Below are 12,462 nucleotides of genomic sequence, written 5' to 3' on the forward strand. Positions count from 1 at the left end.
ACAGGGTTCTCCTGTCCCCTGCTGGCTCTTCTCAGAACAGCAGATTGATAATCAAGAGGAAGTTGATTTCCTTTTCATGTCCAACTTCAATATTTATTTATATCCCTTCATTAAAATGGTGTTAGACCATCTCATAGAATTTTCTTGTCATTAGCAGTATTTGGGCTATAAAACACCACAGCTAAGCACATTTTCAAAAATAAGGTTTGTTGCTTACACTAAGCAGGTGAAATTAGGGAACACTAACTGTGCAAGCCATTAAGAGCTGAGTGAGTCGCGAGGAAAAGCGCTGATTGGCTCTCTCCTTGGGCTAAAGCCTCACGGAGGCAGGTCTGGGCTGTCCTGGGGTTGTGTTGACCAGTGGGGCCATTTTCTTGTCATTGCTAGAGGCTGTAGAGAAATGGCAGAGCTGGGAAGGTGGGCTGAAGCCTGGACCATGGGGCTCCGCCATTCCACCCAGGATCCTGTGCCATGTCTAAGTCGTGATGGACCATTCATGCCTATCTCTACTTTATCCTGGAAAATGAGTGGCAAAAGATGAAATACAGGTTGTTCAGTTAACTTCTAACATCAAACAAACAGCAAGTTTTTAGTACTGTGGTCCTTACTGTTGTGTTATTCATTGTTTGTCTGTAATTTAGATTGAGGTGTCCTGTATTTTTTTGTGAAATCTGGCCACCCTAAAACATGGGTCTAAAGCAGAATATAGAAGTGTTGGCCTTGGAGGTTATAAACCCAACCAGGAAAAACAAAGGTATAACCAGGAAGCCCAGCAAACATGTAAGAATTATAATATCCTGCAATACTTTGAGTTTAGTAAACAATACTTTATGTACAATGGAGAAATTGTAAATGTGCCACACACTTGGAATATACAAGAGGATAATCTTCCTGGGAATTTGTACTTTCAGAGCATGAAAGTGAAATTAATACATCAGTAGTTTGATGGATTTAAAAACTAGGATCCTAGTTGTCATAAAAGTTGGAAGATAGAATAATTTTGCTTGTGTTTAAATAAAGAAGCTCTCTTGGGATGAGTTATAGAATTGTCTTCTCTTTAAGAACAACTTTCCAAAGCTGGATGCCAGTGTCTCAGGCCTGTAATCCTAGCTACTCAGGAGGCTGAGATAGGAGGATCATGGTTCAAACACAATCTAGGCAGAGAAAGTCAAGAGAGCATTAATGAGATGTACAAGTCATTATGTCTAAAAACGAACTTTATAACTTTGCGGGGGGAGGATTGGGTAAGGGGGTGGGGGAGTAATGGGAAGGGGAAACAAAGGAGGAGACAACAATGCTTGATAAGAAATGTACTCGTTATCTTGCCCTTGTAATTGTAACCCCTCTTTCTGTATGTTATTTTCACACACACACACACACACACACACACACACACACACACAAACTGGAAATGAAACTGTGGCTCAACTGATAAAGCACCAGCCCCAAGCAAAAAAAGCCAATCAAGAGCACTAGACCCTGCCTTTAGCCCCAGGACAGCTTTCCAGTGAAGTTGGAGTTGGTTGTCTTTTCCACTGCAGACTTTCTCCAAAGCTGTTCTCCCCAGAGAACAGCACTTATACACACACACACACACACACACACACACACACACACACACACACACAACCTTTGCTAAAGGGCAGGGGGTTTTGTTGTGGGAACATTATCCAATGTATTTACACAAACTGAGCTATGATGTTGCAGATAGACTCTTTTGGAGCCTTCTGTCATAGCAACATTGTTGACCAAGATGTCCTAATATAGCCCATGACTATATATATGATATGCATACAATATGATACTAGACTAAAATGTATGTGTATAAATTGCATAAATATTTAAAATTCTGTACAAGATTTTACAAGTAAAATTCAGGATACCTATTTCAATTTACATTTCAGATAAACAATTAATAACAGGATGGTAAGAGCCAAAAATTCAGGGCACGGGGCAGGGCCATCCATAGACTCTTGCTCTCTGGTTTCTCCTGTTTTTCTTTTATTATACCAATATGTAGGGTGGTATAGAGGGTGGTACAGCCTCTTCCTCTGTTGACAGTGCAGGTGAGGGCTGGATGTATGTGGGTGTGGACAGAGCTGCAGGCTTTCCAGTGGGCCGGTCAAATGGTTGCCTCTTTGGGGACTGAGGGTGGATTGGGCAGGATCAGACATCTCCCTGTATAAGCAGGGACATCTGTGTACCAGGTAGGCTTGGTGAAGGGTCTGCTGACCACCTGTTTTAAGAAGTAGAGGACCCAGTTCAGTGTCTGGCCTTAACTACATCATGAAGAGTCCTCATGCTCTGTAGTCAGATTTTTTTTAAGACATCTTCCACCAGGTACCCGTGGCTCACACCTGTAATTCTAGCTACTCAGGAGGATGAGATCTGAGGATCACAATTCAAAGCCAGCCTGGGCAGGAAAGTATGTTGGACTCCAATAAACCTCTAGAAAACTGGAAGTGGCACTGTGGCTCAAGCAGTAGAGTGCTTGTCTTGAACTGAAGAGCGCAGGGACAATGCCCAGGCCCAGAGTTCAAGCCCCATGACCGACAAAAAAAAAAAAGAAAGAAAAAGAAATCTGCCTATGTGCCTGGCCTCTTAATTTCAGTCAGGTGGTTTAAGAAATCAGTTTTATCTCTTTTCACTGTTTGAAAACCAAAACCAAAACAAGATGTCTGGAGGACTTTCAGTGATTGATTTTAGCTCTGGGTTCTAGGCTTGTGCGGTTCGACTGTAGCTCACAACGGTGGTGACACTTGGAGTCACACAAAGTCACACTTGGATTACTTAATTTCCATCTCTATAAATCTGGGGGATAGAAACTCTACTGGGAAGCCATACATTTGTACTGCTTGTGGAGAGATAGAAAAGCATCCCAAGTCTCCCACATATAGCCTTGAGCTGTAATATTATAACAATAAAACACTGCTTAGCTTAATAGCCATTGAGGGCTTCCAGTGACTGAGTAAGCACAGATGCCCATTTCTTGAAAAGTCATGAATGCTGCCCACTTTGGTTTTCTCCCAGGCAAAGACCCGACTTTTTCCTTTCCAAACACTGCATTTACATAATTAGTCTTAATATGGGCTCATTTTACATTGGCGTTGTGGTCTGGCAATGCACTCTTTTCTGCAGTTACCATGTGGGTGGAGCATGAGGGCTCCAGGCTGAGCTCTGGCCCTAGGTAGATGTTGGTGGATTGGACCCAGAATGCCCCTCTCCAGGATATCTGAAGCAAGACTTCACCCGCCCTAACCACCATTCTCATTTTGGATTCATGGCATTGGCTTAGCAGAAATATAAATCGTTCATTGGGTTGAGGAAACTTGATATGAGGTCTGGAGCAGGACTTTTAGAATAGGCTTATTACAATGGTCTTCCCTTCCCTTTGCTTTTGCTTCTTGTTCTTTCAGTCACCCAAGGCCAATAATGGTCTGAAACTGTTCCAAGGAAAATTCTAGAAATATAAACAATTCACATGTTTTAAGTGGCATGCCATTTGAAGTAGCATGGTGGAGTTTTGATCTATCTTAGTCGTTGTCTCCTGTGCAGTGAATCCTTTATCAGGTGTTTTCATTCTGTATAGCCTACCTGCCTGTTAGTCACTTAGTAGTTGGCAGTAAGATCCACTGACATGCTATCATGGTACTTATGCCTGAGTATCCTTGTTTTATTTAGTAATGTTCCCAAAGCATAGGGATGCTCGTGATTCAGATATGTCCAAAAGAAGCCATAAGTGCTTTGTTTAAGGGAAAAAGTAAAAGGTATCAACAGGAAATAAAAGAGGATCTGCAATAAGGACTCTCCCATCTGCAAGTTGTAAAGAACTCCACACTAAGTTTCTGTTCCCCCCAACTTGCAGAAGTTGTAGCCACAGCATGTGACACACACTGAGCCTAAGTGGAAAAACACTTGGAGTGGGATCAGCCCTGGCCCTGGTTTCAGGCACCCACTGGCTGGCTTAGTGTATAGCCTTCTCAGATAATGAAGCTCCTGATCTTTCCATATCTCACTATGGAAGGTGACCTCAGGGTTGACGTCCTCATCTTGCTGTGTACTTTAATCAGTAACGCATGTCCTACTCTGCCTTTTGGACTTGGACCATTTCTTTCTAAAAATTGTTTAATTAAAAATGATGATTAGAATACATTACTACTGTACTGGGGACATTCACTGTGATCTTTCCATACATGCTTACAATGTATATACCTTGTCGATCTTACCCCTCCCCAATCTGTGCATGTGTGTGCGTGTGCATGGTGCATGTGTGGGCATGTGTGCACATGCGTGTGTGGGTGTGTGTGCAAGCACGCATGCACACATGTGTGCTAGTATTAGAGCTTGAATTCTGGGCCTTACACTCTTTAAAAAATTGTTTTTGTAAAGGTAATGTACAGAGGAATTACAGCTACATAAATCAGATAATGAGGGCTGGGAAGGTGAGGCCCTGGATTCGATTCCTCAGCACCACATAAGAAAAAAGAAAAAAGCCGGAAGTGGTGTTGTGGCTCAAGTGGTAGAGCAATAGCTTTGAGCTGAAGAGCTGAGGGACAGCTTCCAGGTCCAGAGTTCAGGCCCCACGACCTGACCCAAAAAATAAATAAATAGTCAGATAATGAATAGTGAGTGTCACCTTTTCCTTTTCTCCCAGTTTTTTCCTCCTGACTCCCTTCTTCCCTAATTGCATAGTTCATTTTCAACATAGTGTCTAGTATCACTGCTGCTGTTGTTCACCCTTTGTCCCATCATTTTTGTGTTCCCCTTTACCCTCCACCAAACAGATAAAATAACATATAAGACAGAAAGTACAGAAATAAAAACCAGTGACAAGAGGGGGGGGAAGCAAATCAACAAGAAAAACCTATTGTTTCCATTTCTTGGAGCTCATTGATAAACATCATTTAAATGAGTATATGCAAATAGCTATTGAGCCTTTGTGATCCTCTCCTTTGGTTTCACTGTGTGAATGTCTAGAGTCATGTATTATTTATCATGCCAAACTATTTGTTTTTGTCTTTTACCATCCAGTGTCTTGTAGATTTATGTTATGTAGCTAACATTTTCCTGATCCATTCATCCATAGAGAGGCATCTGGTTTGATTCCATATCTAGACTGTGGTAAACAATGCTGCAGCGAACCTGGTTGTGCTGGTAGCTTTAGTATGGCCTTGTTTGTGGTCTATTTGATTAATGCCTAGGAATGGAATGGCTGGGTCATAGGGGAGTTCTATGTTTAGTCTTTTGAGGAACCTTCATACTGCTTTTCAGAGTGGCTGAACAAGTTTACATTCCTACCAATATTGTAGTAGCAATCTCTTATGGCCACTTCCCCACCAGCATCTATTATTGTTAGTTTTCTTGATAATGGCCATTCTAACTGAGGTGAGGTGGACTCTCAATGTTGTTTTGATTTGCATTTATTTTATGGCTAGAGATGTTGAACATTTTTTCATGTGTCTATTGGTCATTCTTCTTCTGAGAAGTCTCTCTTCAAGTCTTTACTCAATTTATTAATTGGGTAGTTGTTTCTTTGAGAGTTTGAGGGGTTTTAATTTTTTGAGCTCTAAGTATATTTTAGATATGAAGGGCCTCACACTCTTGCTTCATTTTTTGCTCAAGGCTGGCATCCTACCACTTAAGCCATACTTCCACTTCTGACTTTTTGCTGGTTAATTGGAGATAAGAGTCTCATGGATTTGTCTGCCCAGGCTGGCATTGAACCAGATCTGAGATCCTTAGATCTCAGTCTCCTGAGTAGCTAGGAATAAAGGCATTAGCCACTGGTGCCTAGCTATCATTCTCCTTTAACTCCCTCCTTACTTCTCAAAACAATTTCATCTGGTTTTGTTGTTCTATTTCCATATATGCATATAAAGTACTTAAAGATATTCACCTTTATTCACCCTTTCCATTCTTCCTCCTCCTCCCACTGATACCTGATCCCCCGACAGAGCCTTTTTTACTCTCCTGTCATTTTGTCATTTTATTGTATATTAATTATACTAAGGGGTTTCACCATTGTAATCCAATACATGCATATACTATATTTTAACCTGAATGATCTTTTCTATTGCTGTATCTAATTGGCTTTTATAAATCAATAATTTACATTCTGCTTTAGAGATATCCCATTAAATGGAAACATGGTACCCCCTGTAGTAATCAAGGGTTGTCAAACGTAAGAGTCAAGGAAGTCTGATTTTTCTTTTTCGGGCATTGGAGCTGGAACTCACAGGCCTCACAAATATTTGGCCCTGCAAGCACTCTACCACTGAACTCTATCTGCAGCTCCCAAGGTGTCTTATCTTTACCATCAGAACTTCTACCGGGGCCAGACATGAATCCTACAGGTGCCCAGAGCCAGAGAACCTGCAGCTGCCAAGTGATGTGATGACCAGCCTCGGCCCCATTTCTTAGCCTCACATCCTAGCCAGGGATTGGGAGTCCTGGAACTACAGTCGGCACTCCCCACGTCCCTGAGTCAGTGATTACATTCTGACTGGGACATTTCTGTCTGTCTTGTAGGGCTGGTAGCCATAAAGGATGCTCATGACATAGAGGCGAGGCTCAATGAGGTCGAGAAGCTGCTTAAGACAATCATCAGCATGCCCTGCAAGGTAAGAACAGTGGGTCCAGGTTGGAGGAGGAGCGGGAGGGGATCCACCTGCCATCTTCCAAATCAAAAAGGTATCCACCCTCCCCTTAACTGGCCTGCTTGCTGTACCTCACTTAGGATACCTGGCTCCTCAAGTTGACTTGTAGGATCTATGTTTCTCCCTCTCTCTCTCTCTCTCTCTCTCTCTCTCCCCCCATCTCTCTTGTCTCTGTCTCTGTCTCTCTCTGTCTTGCTGCCTGTCCTTTTTCTCCCCTCTGTCATGATGTGGACATGAGAAGCCATTAGATCTTTTACATTTCTTACTCCTCGTCAGGCAAACAGGGATCTCAGTTTACTATCAAAAAGGGAGATGGCCAGGTATGAGGCTCATGCCTGTAATCCTAGCTACTCAGGAGGCTAAGATATAAGGATCAGGGGCTCAAAGACATCCTAGGCAGGAAAGATTATGGGACTCTTTAATTAACCACCAAAAACCAAGAAAATGGTAGGGTATCAGCCTTGAGCAGAAAAGTATAAGGGACATCACTCAGGCCCTGAGTTCAAGTTTCAGTACTGGCACAAAATATACAAAGAAAGGATATGTGTGTGAACCACAAACATGACCATTATTTTCATGGAGGCATCCTGTCCCCCTGGCTTTGCATTTTAGCTACCTGGAGAGGCTGGTTTGATTGTTCCCTTAGTACTTACTTGGGCAGCCGTGGAGCCTCAGAACAGCTAGAAAGTGTCAGACCAGCTTGCCTGGTGTAGGAACAGTATGGCCAACTGGTGGGAGCTTTTCATTGTGTTTCTCATTACTGTGTTTCTTCCCAGTATTCTAGGTCAGAAGTTGTGCTCACCTTCTTCGAAAGATCTCCTCTGGATCAGGTGTTAAAAAATGATAATGTACATAAAATTCAACCCAGCTTCCAAAGTCCTGTCAAAATATCAGGTAAGAGCTAGAGTGTAGGATGGGGTTGGGGGGGGAGGATGTACTATGTTGGCTATTTTCTGATTTGGCCTCTGGATGGGCACAGCCAGGCATCCAGAAAGACAATTGATCAGCTTTTTGAAAACAGTGTGTGAGATATTGTTGCTTGAGTTTTACTCAGCAGAGTATTTGCTACCTGTGAACCTGTAATCTACACCTTTCCTACTTTCAAAGGTTTTCTTTTTTGCATAAATTGGAACTCACTTAAGAAATAGTGACATTAGCAAGTCACTCTGTGTGTGTGCGTGTGTGCGCATGCGCGCTCTCAAGCGGATGTGTACACGTGCACACACCGCTACTGGAGCTTGAACTCAAGACATCACATTCTCACTTGGCTTTTTCACTCAAGGCTTGTGCTTCAGCACTTGAGCCACATCTCCATTTCTGACTTTCTGGTGATTAATTGGAGGTAAGAGTCTCAGGGGCCTCCTTTGAGTCTCAGAGGAATGAGGCTGTGGCTTTGGGATGACCTGGAAGCCCCTGACTCGAGGGGACAACCGTCTACAGAAATACCTCCCAAATGTTCCCCTCCTACATCTCCCCCTCCTGTTTTCAACTGGGACATGGATGGATCAGTGACCATGTCTGTCCTGAAAGACTGAAAGGAACAAGATGAAATTTAACGTGGTAAATGTAGAGCCCCACATTGCAGGGGTCGTGGTTTAAGTGTGTTCTTTGAGACTTTTTGCAAAATCTCAGGGCAGGTTTTGGGCCCCACTGTACAGAAACCTCCTCCCAGCCTCCATGCATGATTTGGTTGCAGGGTCCGGGTCTACAAGGCCATGGTCTTATCCTTCATGTGCAGGGTTGAGGAGAGGAGAGGGAAGAAATGGGGAGTAGGGTTTGTGAGGAAGAGGATGGCACCCCTTGGGTTGTAGTAGGCCCCTGTGGGAAGGGGGTTGGGCAGGGACTGGTATGGCCAGCAGGCAACTTCAGATCAACACAAAATTCTTTCTAACAAGCAGGCTGCAGCCAGCAGTTTCGTGCCAAGGCTTGGGGCCAACAGAGCGTTACTGTTCTTCCTAGAGTGAAGTAGCCTGGCCACTGTTTTGCTTCCTCTTGAGCTGTCCCATCTTGGCTTCTCAGCCCTCCTTGCTGTGTGAGCAAGGGCTTCCCCATGGGAGCCAGATTACAGGAGTGTGTAGCTGGCCAGCAATGTCCCCGCTGCCCTGGGCAAGATGTGGCTGGGAGAAAAGAGAGACAGCCTCCCTATGCTTTTTAAGCATTCATTCCAGAAAGCACCCACATTCCTGAGACAGTGATCACATTTGGCCCCATAGTTGCGTTTTTGCCTCAGCTTGGGGGCTGGAGAGGGTTGGCCTTCCAAAAACTGGTTCGCATGGCCTTTCCCTTTCTCTAGAACACACTGAGTGTGGATACCAGGCTTCAGCCAGCTCCTGAGAGCTTACTTCTCTCCTATCTTCCCCTGGGGTAAAGCCCAGTGCTCCCCTTTGTCACCAGGGTATATCAAGGTCTAACTCATGGTCTAGTTTCTTACGTTCCAGATCCTGTACTTTCTCTGCTGGACACTGCTAGAGTCTGGCTTATGTTACAGCTTTATAAATCATCTTCTACTGTTCATTGCTGAGGCCCATACCCACCCTCCTCCTCCGCTAATACCTTCAATGGCTAATGTGGCATTTGGGGGAGATGGTGCCTTGGGTAGGGCTCTAAGCCTCTGTATAGGATCATGGTTGAGGACGCATCAGGCTCTGAGTACAACCTTGCCTTTGTGGAATATTGAGACTGCTTAGTGGCCAGTTCTCCACTAGATGGCACTAGGTACTAGCCATGCTGAGAACTGTGTGACCTGCCCATCTGGGACTGCAGCAAAGAGAACCACTCAATCTTAAGCATGCTTTGCCTCATGCTGAGGGATATGCTTCTCAAATTTAAGAAAGCACAGTGTTCTGCATTGTAGCCATAGCTATGAAGCGTAACGGGAGCATAGAACTTGGCCCTCCTCTGTCTAATTGAGCTGATGGATTGCAGCCACAAGATCTAGTCAGTCAAGGGTTGAGGCCTAGAAATAAAAATAAATAGTATCAATTTTCATTAATCTGGCATGTGTACCATCTCAGCATTAATTTCTACTACACAGGGATGGTCCACTTAGCCAATTAATCAAAGAGTTGCTTTAGATTCTGTTCTTTCAGAGGACTTGCAAAGGAGGAATTGCATGCTAGGAATACTTGTATGGCTGAGACTCACAGCCTGCAGGAAGAAAGGAATAGAAGAATTCATGGTGAGGTGGCATAGGGGGCGTAGCTGCAGCTACAAAACAGAAAAATCACCACTGGGACCACACGCATAGTAGTGGTTATTTAGAAAAGATCCACTGGGTGAGACAGGTACTCAGATGGGGTTTTGAAAACCCAAGGAGAAAACAGGTTTACACAATCTCAAGGCCACCAGCTCCCAATTATCCATTAACTACAAGGGTAAAAAGAGTAATCTTACTTTGGGAACATCTGGCAGCCTCACTCAGCTACTTAGACTGGCATCACCTGTAATAGGACCTATGGACTATGCACATGCATGGGCACACACAAGCTCTGGTGTTACTCAGCAGACACATCCTCGTTCTGTGGGATCTCTAGGAAAGTTGTGCACCTGATCACTTGGGAGCCCAGCTTGACCAGGTGCTGCATAAGGCAGTCCTCTGTGCCAAACAAGGGCACCATCACCATGACAGGGAAAGTGAGGGACCACGAGGGGAGGGCCACAGCAGGTCAAGGCTTGGCAACTCAGGGCAGCCCGGGGAGGGAGGGGGGGTGCTGGCTTGGATCTGGAACAGAAAAAGGGAGCATTTGTGGAAACCCGTAACACTGCAGTGGCAAGGGCTTTACTTTTTAGTATGGTGCCCAAGTTAATGTCCTGGACTTAGCCAGTGGGCTACAGTTGCTCTGAAGTGCCAGTACAAGGAAAAGCTGCTGAGGGGTATGTGAGAACTCCAAAGTCAGCTCAGAATAAAAAGTTTAAAAAAATAGCCAAGCTCTGGTAGCTCACACCTGTAATCCTAGCTACTCAGGAAGTTGAGCTCTGAGGATGGCGGTTTGAAGCCTGCCCAGGCAGGAAAGTCTGTGAGACTCTTATCTCCAATAAACTCAGAAAAGGCCAAAAATGGTGCTGTGGCTCAAGTAGTAGAGCACTAGTCTTGAAGCAAAGATCGGGGACAGTGCCAAGGCCCCAAGTTCAAGCCCCAGGACTGGCATACAAAAAAAATGCTAAAACAGTGCTCTACTTCAAGAGACAAATATGGATATAACAAAGTAGCTCGAGGGATTAGGATAAGATACAGTGGTAGAGCAATTTACATAGCATAGGTGAGACTTGGGTTCCACTAGCTCTGCAAAGAAGAAGACAAGACCATGAAAACTGAACTGTTTTGGGGGTCAAGCATCTATGTTATTGAAGTGGCTGGTGGTTTTGTTATGGATACTAAATTGACATTCAGGAAATTCACTTTTTAAGTATGTATGAAGATAGATTTTAGGTGCTGCCATTTTTCTTCAATCATAGCTCTCCTGTGTGTGCATGCACCAATACCAGAGATTGAACTCAGAGTTTTGAGCTTATTACCAACTGAGCTGTGCCTCTAGGATAGCATTTTGTTGAGATGATGTTATGGACTTTTCCACTCAGGTTTCAGCCTCCTGAGTAGCAAGGATTACAGACAGGCTTCTTCAATTTGTTTGCATTTTGGGGGAGTGGGTACTGAGGCTTAACTCAGGACCTCACTCACTTGCATTCCATACAAGACTAGCACTCTTGAGCAACACCTCCACTTCTAGCTTCTTGTTGGTTAATGGAGATGAGTCTCATGGGCTTTTCATCTAGGCTAGTGTGAGTAGCTAGGATTACAGGCACCAGCCATTGGCTCCTAGCCCATCAGGGTTTTTGTTTTTGTTTCCCCCCACCCCCCACATATCATAATCTATTGGAAGACATTCCCTACAGAGATGTCCATAGTTACTATTTGTTTGAGCCCTTAGTGTTTTCTTTATAGATATCATCTCATTTAACCTGTGGCTAGGTCTTGGAGGCTGGATACTATCATTCACATTTACAGAAGAAGGAACCAAGCAAGAAATAATCTGCTCCCCAGGCATAGGTAGTAACCAAACGGGGTCTGAACCAGCTCTCCCCAAGCTCAAAGCTGTCACCTTCGTGTACTATGTGGCCCCTTTTACCCACCTAACCTTTGTTTCTACAAAGTTCTGCATTGCTGATGCTTGCATAGAGTGGTCTGCCACAAGGACCCCCATTCAAGTCAGAGACCTCGAATCTCAGTGAGACCCTCTGCTCGAACATGCAGAGTCCCCAGCCCATGCCACTTCCTATAAAAATTGACCGAACTGGTGACTTGTGTTCAAGCACTAGCTGACCTTTGTCTATACTGAGGAGAAAGGGCACTACTCTGGATTGTTAGGAGAGTAAGGCCTGCACTTACACTTGCTAGAGCTAAATGCTATTTCCTCTTTGTAAATTTTATATGACCTATCATTTGTTCAATTCTTCCTTGGACATTTCTTTTTCCTGCACGAAAGCTTAAACATGGCGCTTTGCACATCCTTCTCCAAGCCAGAGTTTGGAATAGATATTCCAAAGGTGCCAGTAGCTCACACCTGTAATCCTAGCCATACAGGAGGCTGTGACCTGAGAACTAAGCCCAGGGAAAATAGCCCAGAAGACTCTTAACTCCAATTAACCAGAAAAAGTCTGGAAGTGGAGCTGTGATTCACATGGTAGAATACCAGCCTTGAGCAAAACAGCTCAGAGACAGAGCTCAGGCCCTGAGTTCAATTCCCAGTACTGATACACACACACACACACACACACACACACACACACACACACACACACACACACA

At 44.2% G+C, this 12,462-nt stretch overlaps 1 protein-coding gene across 1 annotated transcript in view; it reads left to right on the forward strand.

The window, feature by feature from the left end:
- Positions 1–12,462, forward strand: part of Pxdc1 (PX domain containing 1) — a 57,416-nt gene that overhangs the window by 39,321 nt on the left and 5,633 nt on the right. Inside the window, exons 4-5 of the mRNA XM_013016620.1 lie at positions 6,529–6,620; positions 7,433–7,550. Coding sequence (XP_012872074.1) covers positions 6,529–6,620; positions 7,433–7,550 — 210 coding nt within the window. The remainder of the gene's footprint in view (positions 1–6,528; positions 6,621–7,432; positions 7,551–12,462) is intronic.

The sequence above is a fragment of the Dipodomys ordii genome, unplaced genomic scaffold (genome assembly GCF_000151885.1).
Source record: "Dipodomys ordii isolate 6190 unplaced genomic scaffold, Dord_2.0 Scaffold32, whole genome shotgun sequence".
NCBI lineage: Eukaryota > Metazoa > Chordata > Mammalia > Rodentia > Heteromyidae > Dipodomys > Dipodomys ordii.